This window comes from Manis javanica, chromosome 1 (assembly GCF_040802235.1).
Source record: "Manis javanica isolate MJ-LG chromosome 1, MJ_LKY, whole genome shotgun sequence".
Taxonomy (NCBI): Eukaryota; Metazoa; Chordata; class Mammalia; order Pholidota; family Manidae; genus Manis; species Manis javanica.
In genome coordinates this window covers 229,667,462-229,694,175 of record NC_133156.1, presented here as the reverse complement: position 1 = coordinate 229,694,175, position 26,714 = coordinate 229,667,462, and the positions used below count along the sequence as shown (strand labels likewise).

Below are 26,714 nucleotides of genomic sequence, written 5' to 3'. Positions count from 1 at the left end.
ATTCCCAGTTCCTTCAACTGCTGCTCCTATATTTAGCATCCAAAACCCTTCCCAACACCACCCCCTTTCTGAAGGCCAGAAGCAGGCAATCATGGAATAAATGAATAAGCCTCAGGGTAGTCCTCACTTCAGTAAATACATGTACAGATTAGGGCAGACCAGGCAAGGCGGGAGAAAGGTGAACCTCACACTGAAGTAACCGTTTTTATCCTGGTAAGCGCTGTTTTTCATCCTCTTTGGCAAGGTGGAGGAGCTGACACTAAGAGCCTTCCACGGTTCAGTTCTCAACTCCATCATTTTCTTGCTCTATGATCTTGGCAAATTTCTTAAATTTAACTAAGCCTTATTTTTCCTCAACTGTAAAATGAGCCTTAGTGATAACTACTTCATAAATTATTTTAAAGATAAGGTGTAGAATCCACGAAAACATGGTAAGCACTTGATAATACAAGCTATGATTATTACTGCTAAATATCAGTCATATAGATTATTTCATTTAACGTTTTGAGGTAGTTATTAACATACACAATTTAAAGTGGAATGAGCAGGACAGTAACTTTCCCGAAGGCACCAGCTAACACGAGTGTTAAAGCCGGGGATCTCGCCTCATCTAACTCCAGGCCCTGCCCTTCCCTGGAGATGACACCACTGCCGCAGCATGCCAGACAGTTCTTAGAAGTGGTTCTTTCGGTTCTGCAGTGATTACAGAGGTGAAGCTGTGAATTCTTAGGTAAAGGTACATATAAGGTTCAAATATATCATTGTCAAGATTTCCTTTTGGTTTTAAGATGGAAGGCATTAGATTAATGGTAAGGAGCAAATGAGCTATAAATGAGCTAATGTAGAAACATATTCCTTCAAACTAAGTATTAATCAACATACTGCTGCAAGTGGCAGTGACACAGACCCCGAAGCATGTGTCATCCCCACAGGGTGCCAGAGGAAACAATGATTTCTCTCCTTCTGCACGTTACCTGTGCTCTCAGAGGGCCCACAGCCGGGAGGGAGGCAGCCTGTGCACACAACTGCCAGATAGAACCGGAAGGTCTAATTTTAGCTCTCTCAGCCTTGGCATTGTCCCTTTTAGCCAAGATATTTTTCATGCGCAACAATAAGGTGCTTTGTTCCAGCCCTGCTGGATGGCTCACAGAGGCCCCGTAAGGACAGGGTTGACCACAAGTCAGAGCTGGAAACACATCAAAGCCAGGAACTTCACCAGAAAGGGTCAGCACTCCTGCAGCAGCCTTTGGTCAATGCACCCTTTGCATCTACCTCCCAAAGACCAGAAGAGACACACGGCGCTTCCTCTTCCTCCAGCTTCTTCTTTGTGAACCTTCTGTCGGCTGCTCGCGGACCAGTGTCTTTGTTCCTTCATGCCCGGGATTTGCATTTTACTCCCCATCTTCATCCCTGCCTAAAAAAGCCCACTTCTTTCCATATATCTTTCCATAGATATGTCCTGTTTTCTTTCCCGAGATGTCCTGGAAAGTACACTAGCTGGAAACAATCTTACAATTTACAAACTGCCTCAGTGGTTTGCTCCTTACGAGACCTGGTGAATTGGGTGAAATAGAAACTTTCAGAGAACTTTTGGAGATGAAGGAACCGAAGCTCAAAGGGAAGCTGACTTTTGCTCAGGTCACACAGGAAAACGCTGGCAGAGTTCATTTCTGAAATCCAGCTCTGGTGCTTTAGGGAAAGGTATGGTCCCATGAATCTAACAAAGCACAGAAAACCCACTCAGCCCAGTTGGGAGGGCCCTGGAAAACTTTTCCTGAAGATGTCAAAGGTTTTGTGGCCCACAGTTCCAGACTAAGTACTCGGATAGTGGGCTTCAAATTTAGGTGAATCACCATTTCCTTATTTCCTAGAAAGAGGTCAGGGAAGGCTCATCCACACATCTATCCAGACATGCTATTCTTTCCAAAGCCTTTGTAGAGAAGGAAATATAATTTTCCCTCCACCCTTCTAGGTTCTTGGCTAAGACCTCCCACGCCCCACTCCCATGATAAAAACCAGATTGATAGGAGAAAAACAGAAGTTTAATAACGTGTATACCTCCTGTAGACCTGGGGTATACCTAGGAAAACTGAGTAACTCTGAAATGGCCTGAGCCACCACCTCAGGTACTATCTCCAGCTAAAAGCGAAAGATGTAAGTGGGGAGGCTATCAGGCAAACCCACTAAACAAAGGTATGGTTGTCCTGCACATTTAGGTTAGCGTCTTCTCCATTAGCAAGAGTTTCTTGAGATTTAGTCACCCCCCTCTTGCTGGTACAGGGAAGGGGACACCCTCACAAACGATTTCCACTAGAAATATAAATGTCTCCTTCAGACGGGTCATTCTAACTTGCTTTTTTTTCAAAGATTGTCCTCTGTGTGCTGGTCCTCAAAAGTAATTAGCCTAAAATAATTTTTATGCTGAAGAGGCATATTTTGGTGTGGTGATTTTGCTTCCCTTCACCTTCTTAGACCTCCTTGGACAATCCTCGATCTGGCATTAACACTCAAAAATGATGGTCTATAGGATCATATTTGTCTTTGAGTTTTCCATCATTTGAATGTGAATTTGAATCATTACAATGAACATTGGATAGTGCTTTAGCATTTACAAAGCTCTTTCCTATCTCACATCTCATTTAAACTTCATGATAACACACTAAAATTGATATTGTTAACATTGGTCTCCATGGGAGAGTTCCTGAGGGTCAGGGACTCTGATGGAGGGACCCTCCCCACCCCTGTCCAACACACACACACACACACACACACACACACACAGTGTCTCCCCATCCATCACTGCTTCTCCAAGCTGCTAAAGCAGGTGAGCAGGTGGTAGTCTCAGGGTTCTCCCTAGTGTACTTCCTTGTTCATCTTCATCCAGTGCTAACCAGGTGGGCCTCAGAACCAAGGGTCTTTGGCCTTGCAAGTAAACCTGGAAATATTACTGTGAATTAACTGAAAGGGCTTGGCTTTAACTGAAAGTACCACAGGAATTCTCTTTCCAGGATTCGTGAGACTGATTGTTTGTAAACAAAAGACATTTTGTTCGGTGAAATTATAAATATGTATTTTTTTATTATAAATGTTATATGTGCTCTTCATAAAAAGTTCAGAAAGGTGTTGAGGAGTGAAATACTACCATTATACTGCCAGCAGTATAACCACTGTTAAGATTTTAATGTAAACTGTGTATTGCCCATGCTCTGCTCCCAAGATTGAGCGTGTGTATGGAGCAAAACCAAGGTGATACCCCACATTCTCTTTCATAAGTTGCTTTTTTTACTTAACAGTTTATTGTAATATCTTCTCCTTTTCAGACCTCAAGGGCACACTTATGTTGATCATACACCTCTGTTCATGCATGATGTTATCATTGTCTATAGAAAACCCCTCCTGTGCTTTTTTACATATCTTTTGTCTCCGGTACTCCCGTTCCCCTCCTCCATTCCATTGTATTTAATACATGTCCTCCGGTAAGTGTTTATCTTAGAAAATATGTACTTGTTTTGTATATTTATGTGTTTTAATTTAAATAAGTGACATTGAGTCAATGCCAGTCCAAGTCAGTCAATGTATATCTACATTACCACTTTTAATGGCTTCCTAATTTCCACTGTGTGGTTCTACCAAAAATCTAACCAGTTTCCTACGATGGACACTTAAGTCATTTTTAAAACAGATAATTTTTTTGTTGTTTTAAACAATGCTGGGATAAACATGCTCATATATACATCTCTGTGGACTTGTGTGATTATTTTCTTGAGAAATTTTGAAGGACCACTTTGTAAAAAAATGCTTCACCCAATTTTCAGCTCCTAATATGCTTTTGTTACTGATTCCCTGAGGTGCCCCCTCGTTTCTTTTCTGTTCCTCTCCTCCTCTCTCTCTCTCTCAGCACTTTGCTGGTCTCTCCCTGATGGCACGTCGCAGTCATCTGTGATCTCTGTTCCGTCCGTTCTCTCTTATCACGCAGCTGATAAGCTCTAGCTCTGCGTTCACAGGGATCACGTCGCGGTCAGTTGCTTCAGCAGTGTTTCTGGGCACCTGCTCAGGGGTAGGCTCTGAACTGGTGCTGAGGCAAACATGACGATCATTCTGCCTTGAGGAAGCCCAGTCCAGTGAGAGGGCAGACAAGCCTTCCAGGGACCACACTGTGGTAGGCGACATGGCGACCACAGTGCTCACAGTAGGTACACCAAAGAGGAAGCCAGATGATGAACTCACCAGACATGAGGTGCCTCATCTGTGTCTGGAGTTTACTAGGGGCCCAAAGCAGAGCTAATGGGAACTGCCGTCAAAGCAAAAGGCGTAGCTTGCACACAACCAGGGGGATTTGAGATGATGATAGCAAGTTGGAGCACAGCGTGGGAGCCAGGGGAGGGAGGAGAAGAGGGTTCCTGGGTGGGGAGCAGAGTGGGCACAAGTGAGCTGGTCTTGAGGGCCGTGCTGAGGACTGGATCCAGAGTGGATATGATGGGAGGCTGCTGAAGGGCTTAGGTGGGGCAGGGACATAATGGGCTTGGTGTTTTAGGAAGGTCATTTTGGGTATGGTGTGGAAGATGGGCTTCAGGAAAGCAAGACTGTAGATGGGGAAGCAAGTTAGGAGGCCACTGTAATAATCAAAGTGAGAGATGATGATGGCCTCAAGTAAGACAGTGGCAGCAAAGAGAGGTAGATGGAATTTGAGAGTTTTGAGGCTTGCTGATTGATTAGATACAGGAATATGAAGAGGGCAGAGTCCTGGGTCATCCCCAGGCTGTGACTGAGACCCTGGGAGGAGGTAGGCCATTTACTCAGAAAGGAGCACAGGACGAAATGTTGAGTTTGGTGTGGTTGTAGGATACAAAGATGGAAATGCAGGCTGGTAGATATATCATCTAGTGGAAAAAGCTTGCCCTAGAGATAGACTTGGGAGCCATATTTATCTTTATAATATGTGATAATAGCCAGTAAAAGTTTGTTGAATAAGTGAGTGAATGGATGAATTTTTAGCATTATATGTCCTTCAAATAAAACCTTTTACGTTTATGAAACCACCTTTATGTGAGAATTTCAAAAGTGTCTGTATCTAAGTCCCAAACTCATGATTTATAGTACTTTTTACAATTACCCTAGAGATAATAATTTAGGGACATGGTAAGTGCAAACAGCTCTCAGAAGGGAAAAACCACCAGCCCAAGAGTCAGACCTGAGTGACTCGGCCCTAGCAGTGGATGACATGTCACTCACCCCTCAGCATGTCCACGTCCTAACTGAGAGCAAGTAGAGGGCTTGCACCAGCAATGCTTGAGGGTGCTCCTCGCCGTGGGACTGGGGATGTGCCGGTGACGTCAGTGGCTGTTCTGTGCTTCTCCTTTGCAGCTCCTGCTACTCTGAGATAAGGGCCATGGTCCTTCCCCACTGGGACTTGGCAACTCAGCCTCGAATGCAATCTGTTGGGCAGAAGGCTGTGATTATTAATGAAAGCATTTCCTGGGATATCGCACAGAACTGAGACTCTGACACTGCCAGAGATGGCCCATTTCCTTTCATAGAAATCGGTGCTCAGAAACACATAGAATGGTCAGAGACAAGACGCACAGAGAAATAAAAATAAGATGCAGAAAAGTGGGTGGCTGCTTGAAACACTCCCAGATGAAAGGTTTACCAGCTATTAATCAGCTCACACTTGTGTTCAGTGGGTGAGCAAGGAATTGGCTGGAAATTTCACCTGACAGTTGATGCTTACTCAGGGCTGTGGGGTCCTCAGATGACTTGACTCTGTTGGGTCCAGTATGAAGCACTTTTACTTAGAAGAAGGAGAGTAAACAGGACCACAGTAAAATCTTCATGTTTCACAACTTGATACTTCTGTTGATCATATTTAGGCCTGGTGCTAGGTATCAAGGTTACAATGACTCCCAGATATTCAGACCAGAATTTTGAAATGTCCACCTTCCCATCTTCTGGAGCAGCTCAGTTTGCTGGGTACTGTGATGAGGATAATAATAGCTACTGTTGGCTGAGCACCTGCTACATGGAAGGCACTGTTGGAAGAAATTAAATGTGTTATCTCATTAATTCTCATTACAACCTTGTGAGCAAATGTCATTATTTCCATTTAACAAGTGAGGAAACCAAGGCTCCAATAGGCTAAGTAACTTACCGTAAGTCATACAGCGTGTATGTAGCAGGAACATTGTTTGCTCCCAGGTCTGACTCCAGAACACCTAATTTCCCCATTAAACTAAATCCAAGTGAAAAATAAAAGAGACACTGGATCCCAATAGAAAGAGAAGGGGACCTGCAAGGTGTGATGAAAGGGAAACTGAGTCTCAGTAGAAATGTTTCCAAAGTCATAGCCTCCAGCACCTGGGCACCAAGGTGGGTAGTACCTGGGCACCAAGTCCAAGTTTCATTCTCCAAGCCCTCGGGAACTGGTCTTTGTGCCTGGAAAGAGAGGAAACACATAGAATGGTCAGAGACAAGATACAGTTGAGTCTGCGTCTGTTGAGTCTGACCCCCAAGGCTGATCGGGCTACGTGACCCCTTGCAGTTCAGAGTTCCTGAGCACCTGGCCACCTAGTTATCAGGTGGGATTTAGTTTGGAACCATCCGGTCAGATCCAAGGGCTCGTGTCCGCTGATGGCTCTCGTCCTGAGTCATGGCTGTCCCACCCAGCCAAGGTGCCAGGGTCCCTTCAGGCTCTCAGGTGAGAACTGTAGAGGGACCCCTCATGCAGGAACGTGGCTGGAAGCTGCTGGAGTGGGCCTGGGGAGGGAGCCCACTCTTCATGCCCTGGCCACAGGGACATGGATTGCCTCTTCCCAAGCCTGCAGAGCCTGGGACCCATCTCAGTGCCCAAGGATCACAGGCCCGGGCATTGCCACAGCCCCTGAGCTGTTGCTGAGGCTCAGAGCCAGGGCACTGCTGGGCCCTGTTACTAACTTGCTCTGTTCCCTGGCATGAGTCATCTAACTCCCTGGGCCTCCTCCAAAAAACAAAGGTGTTGGATCAGAAGGTTGATCCCTGGGGCCCACTCTGCCTTTACCTTCACGCATTTATTATACCTTCTGGAATGGAACTCTTGTCACTTGCCCTAATGGTGCCCCTGCCACTGCCATGAAAATATTCTTCCTCATTTATTACACATCAAGTAATACCCTTGCCTTATCTTGAGCCCCCAAGGACATGCCGCCTGCCTGATTCATGCTTGCAGGCCAGAAACGTAGCTATAATTCCACGAGATTCAGGTTTTCAAGTAATGCCACAAGAGAATGTGGTGAGAAATACTTCTCCCCTTTTCTGAAGTTGCTCTGGTCCCCAGAGATGGCGTGAAAGACAGCAGGCTGTGATCAGAACTCTTTGTACCCCGGGAGAAGCTGCTGGGGGCTCGGGAGCACTTGGCTTTGGGAGGATAGAGAAGAGACAAGCAGAAGGAGCCAGGTAGTTGCCTTTATTAAAAAAGAAAGCCCCACACGATGTGCTGGGCAGCTTTGAGGCTTGGTTTTCAGGCTTGTTTTGACAGTCTCTGGAAACTAGAGACCTACTGTCATTTGTTTATAGGACCCGAGAAGAGTGGTGGTGGGGATTGCTTCAACATGCTGGCACGGAGATAAACAGCCTCCTGGCGCACAGTCTTTGAGTGTTTGGCATGAGCACCACACGCTGTGGGTGGGAGGTGGAGATCACCCAGCCAGGTCGGGAGACCGGGCTTCTCATCCAGACTCTGCCTTTAGTTGATCTTGGAGAGTGTTGACTTAAAACAGAGGGGCCCAGAGGCAAATCTTTTCAAGCTTTGGTCTTCTCCAGTTGTGTGATGTTTGACTCCTTAAAGCTGGCCCTCCAAAGAAGGATCTGGAGCCGTATCAGGGAGGCCAGTTGGAGGCAGTGAGGAATCAGAGAGCTCGGGCCACGTCTGTGCTGCTTTGGGTGCATTCTTCTCAGCCCATCTACCTTGATTTTCAATCATGTGTTTTCATTAGCTCTTCCCAAATTGACTGAGGATCATCGTCGTCTGAGCTGCTTGTTAAAAGCAAAAAAGCACAGATATCCTTCCAAGGGAGAATCTCATAAAGGTGTATTTTTAACAAAATCATCAGAGATGATTCTTTGGGTTCAGGCAAATTTGGGAAACAGTCTTGAAGAGTTTTGATCTGGGGAGCAGACACACATGACGTCGCCTGATCTGCGGGAACATGTCTTTCTGTCCCATGTGTCTTTGTCCCCATAGGTGCATCAGATCATGCCCCATGGTCCAAGAGGTGGGAATGTCTCCTGTACTCAGCTTCAAACCCTTCAAGATTGGAGCAGGTCTTCTGTCTCTATCCCACTCTGCTTAGCCTGGGGCTTTCTTTGCTGACAGATGATGCCTGTAAATGTCGGCCAAACTGGGTTGTCCAAAGTAGCTAGGCCATGGGTCATTACTGAAACAAAACCCAAGGACAAGGCGAAGAGAAGAGTGGTGAGAGTTTGTGGAGAAGTGTCACAAGAAGACGGCATGAGAACTGAGCCTTGCAGGAGTAAGATTTAGACAAGCAGTAGGGAAAAGAAAGGACAGTCTGGGTAGGAGTCTAAACAGAGTGAGGCCAGCCACTTCCAGTTCTTTCACTGTGCAGGTAAGAAACCTGGGGCCCAGAAAGAGCCCCTGATGTAGTCAAGCCTGACCCAGGTCATCTGACCCTAGAACCAGTTCAACTTCCATTCACATCCCCAGCACGGCCTATTTCACAGGCCTCCAACCTGAGCCCCTAAAGCGCTTCCATCCTCTGCTCTGACCCATTTCCAGGGCTGTTTCCCCATCAACATGTTCATCCTGCTGTGAGTCTGCACACCAGGCAGTACAGCCCTGTATCATGCCCCAAGTCTCTACCAAGATTCAGCCGGGCGGGTGGCCAGATTGCCTGCGAGAAGCTGGGTGTGATGTCTACATCCTTATCGCACGCAGCAGGCCTTAGTGTGTCCTGAGGAGCTGCAGTGAGATTTCAGAGTGGGTTAGGGACAAGCTCAGGGCAACACACACACATGCACACACATACACACACGCACACACACACACGCACACGCACATGCACACGCACACACATGCACACACACACATTTTATTCGAACCCTTTTTAAGATTAAAGGGGTTTGCAGAGGAAAGGCGCTCATGGGTGCTGCTTCGCTCCCCTGCTGGGACTCTTCCCTCCCCCAGGAAGTCTCCCAGTTCTCCCCTAAGGGCACTCTTACGAGCTCTGCCTCTTTTGCTCTGGAATCCTGCTCTCAAAACAGGGTAGGAAGTGGATAGGCAGTGGGCAAAACAGAAGGCAGGAAGACCAGTTAGGTGACTGCAGAATCCAGGCATGAGGAAATGACAGCCTGTATTAGGAAACCAGTCGGGCTTGACGGAACTTGTTCATTTTATATTAAGTTTTTACTAGCTGGTGTTGGGAGGGTAAATTACTTCATCTCTCTATGCTTTACACTTCTCATCAGTAAAAAGGGGATGATAATTATCTCTTTCTTATAGGAATGTTATACTGATAAATGTTGTTGCACAAAAGCCTTTTGCAAATTGTAGTGTATAAAAATGTTGTCTTTTCTGATATCATTCACAATTGGGTGTTGGGCTTTCCTCAAGCATGGGCACATCGGTGTTTCTGGCTGTGTCTCTTGCCCATCAGAACTGCTTCTCCAGTCCTGTTTTCGGCCAAGCACTGAGTCTTTAGGGCAACTCAAACCATGAGAAGTTACTTAGTTTGGGGCTGGGCTAGTTTTTATTGCATAGCCTGGAACCCTAGCTTAACAATGACATGCTCCAGTGTCTATCTCCTCCCTTCTTAGGTAAGAAATGCTCAAGTACTGACAGGTTCCCCGGTAAAAGAATCCACAGAGCCAACCTGTGCTGACTTTTATGAGACAAGCCAATTTGAAGTCTGTAACTCATATTTTCGTACTTACAAAACTTGTGTTGCAAATCAGCCAGTGGTGGTTTAAAAGGGCCTCAAAGCTCATTTGTTAAAGCTCATCTGGTCCAAGTCACTCATTTTTCAAATGGAGAAACTGAGTAAAAAGAAAGAAAAGGATCTTGCCCATGATTACAGAATCAACTAGAAGCAAAGCTGAGATAAATGCCCTCCCTGCCGACACCGTGTCATGGAATCTTTTTCATTGAGAATGTGATAAGCTTTACTGCCCTTTTCACCCTTTCTGTCATCTTGGTCCCATAATAAAAGACGCTGTTTGGCCCATAATACAGCAGCCACAGAACAAAAGGAGCATAGGCGGGAATGTTAACCCATCAGTGCTTTCATTCATTTACACACATTACTAAGCACCCCCGTTATGCCAGCTGCTGAGGATACTGAGACAAAAGACATGGCCCCTGCCTTCAAGGTGCTCAACATTTGGTGATGAAGATAGACAAGGAAACAATCTCCAAGACAGCAGGCTATTTTCCTTACAGTTAAATGATACTTTTCCTCCCATCTGCTGCCTGCACTTTATATTTATATTTATGACTTCATATGCTCATATATAGATTATTATGAGACTGATATTTCCAGAAAGAAACATACCAAATACTGTAACTTGATGAAAACCAGTGACAAGGTCCTTGAGTACCTGTTTCATAGTGGCTCCGTCCCTATTATTCATTCATTCCTTCAAAAATATTCATTGAGCATCTAGTATAAGGTACATAAAGATAAATAAAAGACAGTCCTCTGTCTGAAACTAACAATCCAGTAAAGAAATAAAGAACAATCATGGAAGATTTTGCAGGGGAATAGAGATGCCTAGGAGAAAGGATACTTAAGTTAGCCTTGGAAAGTCCATGAAGGTTTCATGGAGGAGGGGGTATTGAGCCAAGAGGACTTAAAGGAAAAGTCTGCTGAGCAAAAGGGTAGAAGAGAACAGTGTGTGCAAAGCATGGACGTGTGGAAGCACGCAGGCCCTGGGGCCTGCGGGAGCAGATTATGGCTGGCACGGGAAGTGAAAGAACAGAGTGGTGGAGAAGGAGGATACAAGTGGGTAGTACCTGCGCTACCTGCACTCTAGGGGAGTCAGGGCTGCAACATGTAAACAATGGGGAGCTGTTGAGGGTCTTAGGGAGAGGATCTGAAGGCAAGATTTATACTTTAGAAGTTCATTCAAGCGGCCATGCCAAAGGTGGGTTGGAGTTAGAGTCCAGTGAAGATCACTAACCAAGCAAGATCTGGTAAAGGCAGTGCCATGCCAAGCCAGGCCAGAACTTGATATTCTACACGCTTCACCCATTGCTACAACACCTGAATGCTGGTGCTGACCGTGACCTGTAACCAAGAAGCATGAAGCTATGCATATGAGTCTCCAAAACTGTGACTCGTGGTCCTGACAAAGACCACCCTCTCCTCAATTAGTTGGAACATTTTAAGTCATCATAAATCATCTGTGGAGAATCCAAGCTTCTTGCCTAAGAGAGAAGCTGACATGTTGCTGACCTTCTAGAAGCATCTGGGGGAGGTGGTCTTTAATAACCCTTAATTTCCCATCATCAATGCTGACTCACTCCTGGCTTGTAGTTTTGGTAAATCTAATAGACTTTTCCAAACAAGGGCCTGGCAAGGTGACTGATCCCTCTCTCATCCCTTCTTTCAGTGCCGAGAGGCACTGATTCAGCCTCTCAAGCCTTCCTGCTTTTGCCCTTCCTGTTTCTTCTCCTGAAATGCCTTCTATCCATCTGTGTATCTGTGATTGTTCACTGGAGACTCGATGCTTCAAATTCTAGCCCTGCTATGCATTAGATGGATGATCTTGTACAACAGAGCTGCCCTGATCCTCACTGCTGAGTTGTCATAGGGTTAGAGAAAAATTTTGTGAAGTGCTCAAAACAGTGCTTACCTCACAGCCAGCACTCAATCTTCAGTAGCTATTGTTGGTAGGTGAAATTCTAGTTCAATAATGAAAACTTACAATTCTCTACTGAAAAGAACAAAATGAAGTACCAAAAGGTTTGGTAATACATCTTTTGCTTATCAGAATAACCATGAATTACAGTTTTCTTACCCAGATTAATTAAACCTGACACCTGAGTACCCGCTTGACTTCCATATCCAGCTGTGGAAACCCACAGTAACCTATAATTAAGAACCAGTTGCTAATAAGACACTTAGAACCTGAAATTAAGAGCAAAATAAGTAGAGAAGCTCCATGACAACAGGCATAGTTGCTGATCCTCAGGTCCCTTCCTCAAAAAGAAGAGTTTGGGAGATAAGTAACCATCTTAATGGTATTTTCTCACCATGTTGCATGCTATTGGCATGCTGCCAAGAAGGAAGCTTTCTTTGGACATAGCAAGAATGGTTTGGTTTCATTGAGGTGAAGGAATTTTTCAAAGTTAAGGCAGATTACTGACAGTGGGTGTGGAATCTGTTTCAGAAGAAGGTAAAAAAAAAATAACAACAAAGTATGTGATGAGATTACCCCTTCTGAGCTATTACAAATCTAAACCTGCCTAGAGCCTGGAAGAGAATTTGTTTCAAGAACGTTGAAGGAGTAGGTCCACCTGAATAGATTCTTCAAAGCCTGACTCAGTCTCCTCTAAAAAGATTTGGAAGATCTTGTAAGACTTTCCTTATTCGGGTGGTCCCACTGATTTTCAAGCTTCATTTGACTTTTTATGTCAATCTGTGGTTAATTTGGATTTTCTTTTCATTCTTTTTTTTTTAAGTTGTAAAACAGCCTTAAAGGGAATTTTTAAAAATCATCCTTAATTTTCCTACACTAATACAACTATCTTAATTTTGGAGTATTTCAAATCTTTGTTTACCTACTTATTTTGTAATTAGCCATCACAGTAAATCTGAAACAGTTTGTTATTATAAACATTTCATTAAAGAAGAAATTGAAGATAAAGTAGTTAATTATATTGCCCAAAGTAACACACATAGTAAATGTTCAGATCGGGGGTAAAAATCAGGAATGACTCCAAACCTAGGCTCTAGTCACCCACACTCTACTATGGTGTTGCCCATACAACCTGGCATATAATTATTACAGGTAATATTATACACTATTTTTTAAATGTACTATCACTTAATAATAACAGAATGAAATTATGTCAACTGAAATTCACCAACCAACCTCTCAAGAAAACCGTAAAGACTTTGTCAACACTGAAGGCAGTGTTGTAGGAAGCAAGTCTCTGAAAAAGAGAGGAGAAAGAATAAACGTAGTTAATAAAAATGAGCTGTTTCCATTTGGGGGAATAAAAAATCTGCAACTTTATAACCAGACCAACCAAGACTCCTTACCATACCATTGCTGATCAGATTTTCCAAGTCACTTTTTGATCATTTGGCTATAAACCATTTTGTTGTTTGGGTCAATAATCCCACTATGTAGAATTCGGCACCATGGCTGTAAGTGTGGATGAATTGAAATTCATAGGAGAATATAAATAGTTTCCATACACTGTGCACGAAGTGCCTAAAAGGGGAGATTGCCTTTCCATTTGGGAATTGATGCCATGTGAAAGATGATCCATGACAGAGGAGGATGAGCTCTGCCTCCTCTTGAGCTGTGTGAGGAGAGTCTTTTTCACACATCTCCTCTCTAGAATACCAAAGGGAAGAAAGCCGACTTGGGCAGACTGACCGGCCACACTGGAGAAGGTTCGCACCAAGGGACTGTTCAGAACTCCAGCTCGGCACCCAAGCAAGTTTGAAATGATCACAGTCTCGTCGCTAATTGCATTAATTTGCTTTTCTTCAGGCAGAATGGGGAAGCAGAATAGCAAACTGGCCCCCGAAGTGATGGAGGACCTGGTGAAGAGCACGGAGTTTAATGAACATGAGCTCAAGCAGTGGTACAAAGGGTTCCTCAAGGACTGTCCAAGCGGGAGGCTGAATCTTGAAGAATTTCAGCAGCTCTATGTGAAGGTAAGTTGTTTTTCAATCTCTTTCTTTTAAGACCAGAAAATATTGTCTTCAGGAAATGTAGCATCCCATAGAATTATAACTCCAAGTAGGCAATTTATTTCAACTCTGGTGTTTTTCCACCCAAAAAGGAAAATGGACATATTTTTATTGAAGTATAGTTGAAATACAATATTATATTGGTTTCACATGTACAACATAGTGACTCAAAAATTATATACATTACAAAATGTTCACCATGATAAGTGTAGTTACCATGTAGCACCAAAGGTATTACCAAAGTATCGACTATATTCCTTATGCTGTACTTTTCATCCCAGTGACTTATTTATTTTATAATTGGAAGTATGTACCTCTTTTACCTGTCCCCACCCCCACCTCCCCTTTGGCAACCATCAGTTTGTTGTTTATATTTATAAGTCTAGTCTCTTTGGTTTGTTTGCTCATTTGTTTTATTTATTTATTTATTTCCACTGTAAGTGAAATCATATGGTATCTGTCTTTGTCTGATTTATTTTACTCAGCCTCATACTCTCTAGGTCCATCTATGTTATCACAAATGACAAGCTTTCATTCTTTTTAGGGCTGGATAATATTCCGTTGTGTTTTTTAATCCATTCATGTATTGATAGACAGGTTGCCTCCATATCTTGGCAATTGTAAATAATGCTGCAGTAAACATAAGGGTGCATATATCTTTTCAAATTAGTGATTTTGTTTTCTCTGGGTAGATACCCAGATGTGAAATTACTAGGTCTAGGGTATTTCTATTTTTAGTTTTTGGAGGAACCTCCACACTGTTCTCCCTTGTGGCTGCTGCACTAATTTACATTCCCACCAACAGTGTAAGAGGGTTCCCTTTTCTCCACAGCCTCACCAACACCTGATTTTTTATGTCTTTTTTCTACTAGCTATTCTGACTCGTATGAGATGATACCTCATTGTGGTTTTGATTTTCATTTCCCTGATGATTAGTGGTGCTGAGCAAGAGATGTGTTTTGTTTCAGAGACACGTCATGCAGTTTCTGAACAAGAGAAGTAATTGTTCAATCAAAATACTGAATAGGGTTCAGAGGATGACAGTGGTGGTGAATGAACAGTAAAAATCTCAGATAATAGTGTTTGCTGATGATTATTAACAAGCTTCTAATACACTATGGTTTGGCTTGTTATAGGTATCTGTACCTCTCTCAATTAAAGAGAAAGTATCTAGGAGGGCTTTTTCACCAAGAAAGGTCCTCCTATTTGCAGATAAGGAAAAAAACATAGATTCTACGTCTGAGCATTTAGAAGAGGGTAGGGAGTCCTGATATACATCCAGGCATCAAGGTCTACAACTCTTAACTCAGTATCTTGTACTGTTTACAAGCTAATCTTTCCCTGAACTTTAGATAAAATGGTTCCATGGAAGGTATAATTTCTACTGCAGTGGTATTGTTTTGATTTCTCTGAGTTTATTGGTTGTATTGGTATTTGGCAAGATCTGAGACATTCCATTTTATGTATACTTACATAATGCAAAGTTCGTGGAAAAAATGCATTGTTTTTTCTTTTTATAGTTTATGACTAAAATAGAAAATATTGCTTTCATCATTTAAGTGTACCAAGTGTCAAATTGAGCTATATGAACCATCTATTTGAATACATGTGTGGGGGATAATTGCACAAAATGTTAAGCATTGCCATAGTCTTCTGAAGTTGAACATTTCACATAGTCTGTGCTCCAGCAATTCCACCCTTGTACATGTACAAGAAGGGGCTTGTCTAAGAATGCTCATAGTTGCACTCTTCACAACAGCAAAACAGGGAACCATTCCAAATTCCCATCAAAAGGAGAATGGAGAATAAGCTGTGGTATGTTCCTACAGCAGTCAAAACAGTTGAACTGTAGCAACACTAAAACATTAAGTGCAAACAGTCTCAAATGTTTTAAATTAAACACAAATAAGTTAAAAATATATATCATACAACTACAAATAAATGCAATAAAATCATATAAGAAGGAAAGCAAGAAAGTGATGAACACGGGATTCAGAGTGAGTTGAATACAGTGGGAATAAGGCAAGGGATGAGATGGGGTACAGGCCCACAGTTAGCTGTAGATGGTGTCAAAGTCGTAACTGTGGTTCTGGGTGGTGAATTTGCAGGTGGGTGGTTGTTGCCTAGTTAAAAGCTCACTAACCCAACATGGACTACTGATGAATGTCAGGGACCCAAGAATATTATTATCCAAAGCTGAGCACCTGAGGGCCCCAGGTACATATAAAACTATCTCCTTAAGTGCGTGTGCAAAGGTGTGCATGTTATAAGATGTGACATTTCTAAGAAGATGTGAGTACAGTTGGCCCCTTGAACAATACAAGGGTTAGGAACAACAATTGACCCCACACGCAATCAAAAATCTGAGTATAACTTTTGACTTCACAAAACTTAATACTCCTAACCTACTATTGATTTTATGGTAGTAAGTAATAAAATAGACTTGTATTTACATGTGTTTTATGTATTCATGACATACCTAACTTTGCCTTATTTTTTTCAGTATTTCTAGGCTACACAGTTCACCTGTGATTTTTTCAAATCATCACAAATCTCAAAAATGTTTTCAAATACATTTACTGAAATAAATCCATGTGTAAGTGGATCTATCCAATACAATACATGTTGTTCAAGGGTCAATTGTAATTCACTTTTTGCATGTAGAGATCTTTCATAGAGAAGTGCTGAGAAATGAATTATTGTTCAATTGATATAAACTGCTTTTGCAGAGAAGTGTGATCACTTGCTTACATTATCATACCTCTGTGTGTAGTTTTCAAAGTCACATCTTCTATAATTTCGTCACCCAGGAGTTAGCCTGAACCTCAGAATTATCTTCACTCTCAGCCCCAAGGCAAGTACAGACAAATGAGATTTGTCACAGCCACTTCATATCACTGAAGGTCATGTAAGCTGTCACTCTGTGTTTGAGAGAACTCTGTGTGCCATATTCTTCACTACTTGTTTAAAATGAGAGGTGTTATGCCTTTGAAGAAATAATTGAAATGCAGGAAATGAGGTAATTCATTTATATTCTCAAGTACTAAGCACTGCAAAAACACTAGCCTCAAGATGGGGGGCCCTGTAAACATTAAACACAGCTCCACATTTTGTGGTACAACTGACGTATATGTACCAGCACAATCTCCCACCACCACCTCCCCCATTCCACCCCAGAATGGATTTTTTTTTTGTTTCAAGAATAGAATGTATGAGTTTCTGGATGGAATTTAGATTCGTGGCAGCTTTTTAACAGCCACATTCAAACTCAGCCTGTGCTCTTGTATCAGACAGAAAGCAGGGAAAGTCTTCCTCTCCTTCCAGAGTTGTCCAAAGACGTAATACAAAGGAGAATCACAGAGGAAATATGCCACGTACACAAAGAAAAAAGAAAGGTCTGATGGGCTAGAAGGGAGAGGCAGGGAGCAAGATGTAGATTATGTAAGAAGGCCCAGGAGAGGAGCCGACTAGAAATAACTTCCCTTAATTCTGCTGAGAAGTCCAATATTCAGCAAAACACAGTCATTATCCTGGTAAAGAGGCACTTTTCAGTAGTATCTTCTCAGTGCAGACACTGAGACATCCTGGAATCCAGCCGAGCTAGCAGAACTGCCTTTGACCTCTGCCTTTCTGTCTGTGGGGTCAGTGAGGTGCCTCTGTAGTCACTGACCTAACCCATGTCAGGCTCCAGGAGAGTCACCTGGCTGTGTAGGGCCAACTCTGCTGAAGGTGTGGGGTGGGGGGGAGTAGAGAGCAGGAGAGGCCCCCTTGCAAGGCCAGGGGACACAAACTCTCAACTTTGGAAACCTGTTGTCTCCAGAATATAAAGGAAGCCCTTCATTAGGTCTGTGTCTAAAAATGTATAAAATTTTGGTTCAGAAAACTGAGCCATGTGACCAATGTCACAAAAAGAACGGAGGCAGGCTAGGTGTTGGGCACGCCGACCTACACTGTAGCCCACGGCCTTGCCCCACGGCGGCCCCTCGCCAGCCCCCTCCGGGCCTTTCCACCACACAGCTGCTGGAGTGATCTTTGCAAAACACAGATCTGGGGGTGGTCCTTCCTAGTGCAATACAGGTTTCATTCTGTAGTCATGTAGATGAGCCACCTGGTTTCTTTCAACAGAAGACCCAGGGGCCAGCACAGAGCCTGCCGCAGAGCAGCGGCAGTGAGCACTTATGGTGTGAATCATATTAAAGCTGTCTGTGTTTCACCTTCTCAGAAAGCCCTGTGATTGAGACATACAGAAATGATAAAAGGCTAGTTCTCACAGGCTGATCAGGGAGAAGTGTTAGCACCATACAAGGCAGAAAGCCATTAATGTTTGTTGGGGGACAAGAGTGGAAAGAAGAGGTTAATTTCAAAATGAGATATTAAAGTAAAAAGTTAATTAATGCAGTGATGGAAGGAAGACTTTTCTCTCACCCTTTTATAAGATAAAATGTCTTTGAGTAGATAGTTTTTACTTTTTAGAAGCTTGGTACCACGTTTATTTTAAAATATAATATACTGGTGGAATTCCACACAGTAGGAAATGTTCTAGGCTTAAAGCATTGGAAATACGAGTCTATTTACCATAGTTCTATCGACGCAGCTACCCAGAGATGTGTATTAAACAAAATAAAAATCACTGGTATCATAGAACCAGGAGCACCTAAACATTTGATGATAAAATTATTTTAATAGAATAAGAAAGATTTTCTAGTTAATAAAGTATCATGACCATATTCTATAATATGGTTTGAGAATTTTACTCTCAAATTTGTTTTGTGCTTAAAAACCTGCTATCAGGAGTAAAAGTCATGTTGCCTGCAAGTTACAGCAAACATACAATAAATGTAGGATTTTAGTTATGTAATCTGTTTTGCAGAATATGAAATAAAACATGTGCATCTGGTTTTTCCCTGTTTACTGTTCCCTGCCTGTCCTCATTGGGCCTCCAGGTCCTTCCCTCTCTTTCATGGTCCTCATTACAATCAGCCCTGCATCACAGATGTGTGTGTGTGCACGTATACAGGCCCCAAACATCCATGACATCCACAGGCGTGCTCTTAGACGATGCCTCGACTTCTCTGTCCTCAGCGTAAGGTTGAGAAGAGCCCTTTAGACGTCTCTCAGTCCACCTCCCCCACCTCTTCCCTCCCCATGTGTGTGTGTGACTTCAGACAAATGACTTTGTCTCTCTGATTCTCATCTTCATCATCTGTACAAATGAAAAAAAATCTGTCTGCCTCAGTGTATTTCAAATTTGAATGTGCATCAAAATCGCCTGGGTTGACTGTTCAATTGGCAAATTGCTAGACTACTTCCTCAGGGTTGCTGTTTTACTGGGCCTATGAAAGAGCCCCAGGAGCTGGATTCTTAGTAAGACCCCACAGAAAATTTCAATGGAGAAAATCCATGAATGACATTTTGAGAAACACTTGTCTAGAGCCTATTCTTGGATAGGCTTCCAGAGTTCTGTATACACTGAAATTATAAAATTTTCTATCTATGCTTTCTTGGCATGACTTTCATCAGATTTATAAAGGGCTCTATGGGCTGGAGAAGGGTTAAGAATCACTAAAGATACTTCCAATCATTAGCAGGCCTAACATTCTAATTGCCATGATAGCAGAGTTATTAAAACTAAGACAAATGGAGAAAAATCTCCATCTTTACTACACTTTCAACTAAACTTCACTGACAGAAAGTAAGAATAGATTTTCTAATCTGTAGTTTGCTCAGTTTGTAGGGGGTGTTTTCCTGATTCATTCAAAGCCCATTCATTATTTTGTCCAGAGACCCATGACAATGAAAAGAGGAAGGCCTAGTGAGATGAAATGCAATCCCTGTTTGCCATTCATTCTTCTAAGCACACCTGTGCTCCAGATGTACCTGGGTCCTGGGTCTACAGAGCAGACGTCACAGTTCCCTGCCCTCAGAAAGCTATGGTCTGGCTGGTCTGCTACCATCAGGAGGCCTATAGCCAAATGTGGGGCCTGTATACGTGCACATGCGCACGTGCACACACACACACACACACACACACATCTGTGATGCAAGGCTGACTGTAATCAGGACCATGAAAGAGAGGGAAGGACCTGGAGGCCCAAGGAGGACTGGCAGGGAAGGTGCCATTGAAGTGACCCTCAAAAGAAGGGTAACTTGGACATGAATTGTTGTCAGTCTACCTGAAGACTCAAAAATCTCACTGACCAGAATTGTTAAAACTGGAATAAAAGATGACTACTGTGTTTGAGAACTCCTTTGCATGGGGTTGGCAGGAGGCCCACCATATTGAGTATATTAGGTTGCAACAAAAATACAACACAATAAGACAAAACAAACAACCAAAATCTTTTGGCAGTCCTGCTGAGAGAGTATGGAAAACCACCTGTTGAAGAAAAAGCCTGTGCATGCCAGGGGCTCCTGCCCAAGCCCCCTCTCTTGTGTCTCTCCCCGCTTCTCCCTTGCTTTTTCCCCTTCCTTTATTATCATTCTAAAGTGCTTCAGTCTGACCAATAGCTCACTTGATTCTCACCATGGCCTATGAACCAGGCTTTGGAGGGAGCATTTCCCTCACTTTAGGCCACAGGGTTTGGAAAGTCAGATTTGACTGAGGCGGCAGAGGGGTCAGCAGAGACCAACACCTGGGCCACTTTGCAGGAAGCATCTCTTTAACCTTGCTGTGCTCCCTATGTCCTCTGAGCCACATCCAGGAGCCAGCACCTGGGAGTTTCTCTAGCCTACTTTGTTCTGAAGCAGAATGCATGCAAGGCTCCCCTGTGGCTCCACCCTCACCATCCTTCCAGGACTAGCTCATAGGTTTCTCCCTGGGAGGACCTTCCTTGATCTCCCCATTCTCAAAGCCTGAAGAGTCTCTTCCTCCTCTGTGTTCCTGTGACTTTGGTCCCTCCACCTCTGTTCACAAGGACATTGTATTTTGCCAACACAATCTGCCAGCTTTTCTCACCTTCCCATTAGGCAGGGCCCTTCGGCGTTCTCCAGAGCCCACGCTGCTGTCGGAGCTCTGCCTAAATGCACAGAGCTGCAACATGGTTTAATTACAAGGCTGGATGTGTGCCTGGATCTACCTTACACTGGCCGTGTGAAACTGGGAAAAGCTTATGCTTAAAGGTTTGTTAAACAAATCAACAAACCACTATGGGGGCAGTTTCCTCATTTGGAAACTGATGTCAGTGGAAAGAATACTGTGGGCGCTGTTTACTTCATGCGAAAGCCAACCAAAGTGCCTTGTAAATAGCGCATCTGATTGGTGGTTTGACTTTAGGTATATGGGCGTGGGAGGGCTTCCAGTTGCCAAATAGTCCACTCTCTTGGGTTGCGGTGTCAAGAGCTGGTATCCCATCAGATATTTTGTCAAAAAAAAAATGTGACAGAGATGACTATTATGTCTTCTCAATATTTGAATCAAACCAATTTGGAAAATAAAACCCTTGGCTCAAAAAAGATTTTTGGATGATCAGTTTTCAGGGATTTAGATTTTGCTTGTTCATAAGAGGTAATTAGGGGTAGGCCTTATTAAAAACTTGTTGGGCAGAGCTATATACAGAAAATTTAATTCCTTTGGGAAATAGATATTACATAAGACACAAAATGTCATCCAGCTTGGGCTGGTGAGGATGTTGCAATTTTTAGTGAGAACCTGGGAATTCATTTCCATTTGGAATGTTTGCCAACATAACCCAGGCTACACTTCAACCTGAATTAATGTGGGAAATGAGAGCTTGGGTCTGAAATCTCCAGGAAGAGATAATGATAAAGTTACACTTCTGGGAAAACAAGGTCCTATGTGAGGCTCCAAAGGCATTTTTTTATGGTGAGATTGTCTCAGGGAATAGCTAGCTACCAGCGTGTCCTGTATTAGAGAGAGAATTTATCCCAGAGGGGTGGAATTGATAACCTTCTCCTGTCTCAGAGAGTGTGAAATTATTTTGGATGGCTTCCACACCTTGGAATTTTGCTTTCTTGTGACAGGCCGGGTGTGGGTGAGAGATTATCATGGTCGTTGCCGCTATGACATCCAAAGGCGTGCATGCTCTTAGATGATGCCTCGACTTCTCTGTCCTCAGCGTAAGGTTGAGAAGAGCCCTTTAGACGTCTCTCAGTCCACCTCCCCCACCTCTTCCCTCTTCCCTCCCCATTTTACACAGAAATAAACTGAAGTCCTTGGAAGAAGGAGGAGCAGTCCAAGATCCAACTGTTCCTTAATGGCTCCAATTAACATCCAAAGTCTATGTCTCAACACCAGGCTGATTATGGAGGTTTTAAGCAGAGGGATCTATTCTCCTATTAACTATTCTCTGCAGCTAATTGTTAAAAGACAATCCATTTCTAATTGGAAATAGAGCCAAAGAGGAAGAAATAGCCCATTTCTATTATAGGATTGGACTTAAAACACAAAATCATGTCTGGATCTCTCATTGTAGAAGTGTTTTACATTACTGAATTTTTGTGACCCTTTGAAAGGATGATTGGGACTTGGATCTGGAACAATTGACCCCCATTTCTGGGACTCGTTTCCTCCCTCTATTCCTGTGGCCCACTGAGCACCTGCTGGAAGAAAGCATTCTCTCTTATTGATCATTCATTCTCATATCTTTCTTGCATAGTTCCTGGACCTCTGACTGCTTCTCTCTGAGGGTGGACATGGAGCTTGGGGTCCCATCCTTGCGACTGTTCTGATGGTGCTGTGAATCATGTCCTGTGCTGAGCTCTAAGTCAGCTTCTCCCCTCACAGAAGAAACGCAGCCCTGCCATAACTGGAGGACAGATGGGGGACACCAGCCATAAGTCAGTCCTAAATTCATCTATGAAATGTCCAACGACTTCATTACCTCTATCTCAGGGAATCCCTGTGTAGATAGTAATCCAGAGGAGCTCTTAGCAGTCATTGACTTTCAACAAACACTACTGACTGGGATCTGGAACAAGTCTGTGGCCAAGAGCTGGGAGGGTTGCTGAGTTTGAGTCAGATTCCCTCATTCACTTAAAGTGCTTACAGCCGAGCAGAATCACCTTCGATAGCTAAAAGATAATCAAGAAACCTGTATTTGTCCCAAGACCAGTGCTGATAGTCTAGCTGAGTGAAATTCTGTATAAATACCTTCACTGAAGATTTCAAGATATCTTGAAATATAGGTAGGATTTATAGCTGCAAGGATGACATTCCTAAGAGGAAGGACAAACTTCGCAAGGGCACAAGGGCAGGGAGACAGGGGGATGGTGTGGGGAACAGCAAGCAGCTGTGTTGGCTGAAATGTCAGATGCCCAACTGGTATCAGGGGAAAAGCAAGGTCGGAGATGTAAGTGGGGCCCAATCACAAAGGGCACTGAATGCCAGGAAACCCTCCAGCCCTAAATGTGGCAGCCCAGTTAACAGATGGTTTCCTGCCAGGATGTATTAGATGACCATGGAAAGTCTGGTGACCTGCTGTCATATGCTTCTTAAAACAACATGACAGTACCAGGAACGAGCAGTTACATTTCATTTCCCCATGATTCGGTGAATGAACCTGCAGGAGTTTGTGTGCCCTCAGGCAAATGACTTAGAGCCAAAGTTGACTGAGTTATTCACCAAGGATTTATGGTCTGTGCCTTGTGTGTGCTGTACTGGACCGAACAGTGAGGGAGTCAGCAGGTGGGATGGCCATGAAAGAGACAGAGGCTTCCAAGCAAGTGCAGTGGCAGCCCAAGAGCTAAGCAAGGTCATGGGTGATGGGAGCTTTGGGAGCCCAGGGACGGGGAGGGAGACAGAAGCAGGTCTGGAAGGGTCTGGAAGGGTCTGGCAAGGCTTCCTGGGCAGAGGGGGTGGGGCGGTGTGGGAACGGAGGCGTGAGGTCCCTGGAAGGATTTAGACGAAGACGGTGAAAACACTCCCTCCACAGAGCAAGTGGTGAGCGGGAGAAAGGCAAGGCGCTGACTTAGGAAGGGCTGGGACCCTGCCCACTGGCATTTTGGAATTTTCCTTCCTGTAGCCTCTCTGCCCAGGCTCCTCTCAACTCCTCCCTTTAGTGGTGGAGGACCCCTTCCCCCACCCGCAAGGCTGCTCTAGTTCTCACCCCGGTCTGGTTCCCCGTCCCAGCCGCCTGCTTGGAGCCCTCCGCTCCCACGGGCCTTTCCTGAGCCTTTGTTTCTGCCCCTTTCCACAGAGAGGAGCTGGGGGCAACTTGCTGAGAAAGAGGTGGGTTCATTGAACCTCTTAGGGTAAAATCAGTGGTGCTAGGCTGTTCATGAGGACAGCGGGCCTGGCGGCTACAGTGCCATCGTGCAGTCAGACGTGCATCTCCTCTGCAGATGAAATCCCTTCTCTCTGAAAGAAGAAAGCAAACTCAACAGATTTTCGTTTGAAATTAAAGACATCTGGGCTGTTAATCAAGGTGGTTCGCAGTGTTTCCAGGGAAAAGCACAAGATGGATCTTGTCCTGTGTTTTTGGATATATACTTTTTATTACTAAATGGCACAAAGATGTGAGATGAGGTTGTGTTATCATTTAGGGCTTGGATCCCTCTACCAGAGACCCAGAGCGTGACTCAGCGTGCGTTAGGTCATAGCTGAAGCGGCAGCTGCGTGGTGGTTCACACAACCTGGGGCCACACAGATCGGTCTGGATGCAGGGCCTGCCCTTCGGGCGCTGTGAGTCTGCAGGTGGGGTCCTCCACTTCCCTTATCTTCAGCTTTTGCATTCTTCATACCTGCCTTACAAGTGCCTATACTAAAGGTGCTCAGTTAGTGCTCGGGGTCACTCTCATTGTTACTGGGGCCACAGGAACTGGGGGCAAGGGCAGAGTGCTGGGCAGCTGAGCTCCTCCTGGGCCTGCTGGTCTCTGCAAAGCCTTGAGTTACCATCTGCCCCAGGGACCTGTCCCCCCTTTGGGAGAGGGCTGTCTTGGCTTTCATTCATGTGCACCAGTTTTCCCCAGCAACCCCCCTGGGCTGGCGCAGCCTGCCTCCTGTGTGGAAAAAGGGAAAAGGAGGGCGACAAGAGCCTGTCTCAGATGCAGGTGCCACAGGGAATCCCCCGGCGGGTGGGGAGGTGAGCCCCCAGAGAGGAAAGCCTTCCCGCCTCTGTGCCTCTCTGCAGCAGCAGTAACAGCTTGGAGGTGTTACCCTGACTCCAGAGAAAGGCTCTGGGAAAAATGACTTCCCCGCAACAAGGCACCTGGGCGGGGTACCTGGGCCTGTGCACAGCCCTCACTGAGGGCTGACCCAGAGAGACAGGGGCCCATCTGAAACAAAGCATCCTAACACTAGATACTGAGGGAGGTAGCAGACAAGGTTTCTGCTATCCTGTGCCTTCATCATGTTTACTGACTGCTCTGGGAACTGTCAACCCTGGGGATAGGTAGGGAGAGGGCTGGCATAAAACACCATAGAAAAAGGGCACACCTTAGGTCCTTTCTAAAAAGTATCAAAGGATGAGTAGATGCATAGATGAATAATAGTAGATGACAATAGCCAACTTTAATTGGTGCTGATCGAGGGTCAGACACTGTTTAAGCATGGCACTCTGCGTATATTACTCATCTGATCCTCCCAAGGATAATGAGGCAGGTATTATTATTTCCTCCATTTTACAAATGAAGTTAGGCACAAAGTAGTTAACAACTTTCCCAAGGTCACACCACATTCAAACCCAGGCAGTTGGACTGCAGCGGTGCTCTTGACTAAGGAGATGGATCCTTGGTGGAAATCTCAGGGCACCTGATCCTGCTAAAAAGGGTGGTTTATGTGGTTTACCCATCTTTAGTCTTTCATAAAAACATTCTCATAAATGGCCAATGTGGTTCTTCTAGACGGAGCATGGACAGGAGGAAGGAGCAAAGGGCCTGGAGTCAGACAGAGCTGAGTTCAAATCCTGGGTCTGCCACTGCCTTGCTGGGCCGTGGGCAAGTCCTTCACTCTCCAAGTCCAAGTTTCCTCAACAACTGCAAGGCGTCATCTGACTCCCAGGTACTCACCTGGGCCAATGAGGCAGCCAGTTTAACAGTGTAAGAGCTGCCTGTTGGCTGGGCTGGAGTTGGGTCAGTGGAATGTGTGTGACTGGTACATGAGGCTGGAGAAGCCCCAAGAAATTGCAGCTTCCTTCTCCAGCCAACTTAATGAGAAGACACAGAAGCCTGGTTAAATGAGGTATCAGTGATGGTCACTACCCAATCACTAGCCCCCTCTCCTCACCTTCTCCTATCCATCCGTGGCTTACCTCCCACTGAAGAGGCTGAAAAGCCATGCACATGCTTTCCTGCCTATGTTGCATCTAAGATATGGGCATATTACCCAATCCTGGTCACAAGGGATCTGAGGAAGGATCTGCTTGTGGCTAGGGAGGGTTCTAGAGAAGATTTTCTTCACTCACAGGAAGCCTAGCACACGTGTTTGTAGCGCCTGCATGTGATACCTGGAATGGCATAGGTAACTTTCAAATGGTAGGGGGATATATTGCTTCTGATCTGAACACAGTGGAGTGAAAATACAGAAAGATCCTGGCCCTTGGTAACATCCTTGAGCTGCTGAATTGGTCTTGAAATGGTATCTGGACCATGTGTTGTATGGGGTAGTTAACCCTCTGTGGTTTATGCCTCCTTGAGCTGGTCTTTGGTTCCTTGCAGGAGAAGGCAGCCTACTTGATACAAAGGAGAGCGAGGCCGAGAGTCACGAGCCCCTGGTCCAGGTCAGGACTGTGCTGCTAACCAGGAGCGTGATTCTGTGCCACTTTATCATTTATAGGGCCTCAAGTTATTGAAGAGGCGAGTAATCCCTGCCCTACCTCTTTCTTAGAACAATTGTGAGAC

The 26,714-nt window shown here is 44.4% G+C and overlaps 1 protein-coding gene across 2 annotated transcripts in view; it reads left to right on the top strand.

The window, feature by feature from the left end:
- Positions 1-26,714, top strand: part of VSNL1 (visinin like 1) — a 96,490-nt gene that overhangs the window by 31,220 nt on the left and 38,556 nt on the right. For both annotated transcript variants that reach the window (XM_017649891.3, XM_017649890.3), the window contains exon 2: positions 13,717-13,883. In XM_017649891.3, coding sequence (XP_017505380.1) covers positions 13,722-13,883 — 162 coding nt within the window. In that variant the 5' untranslated portion in view covers positions 13,717-13,721. The remainder of the gene's footprint in view (positions 1-13,716; positions 13,884-26,714) is intronic.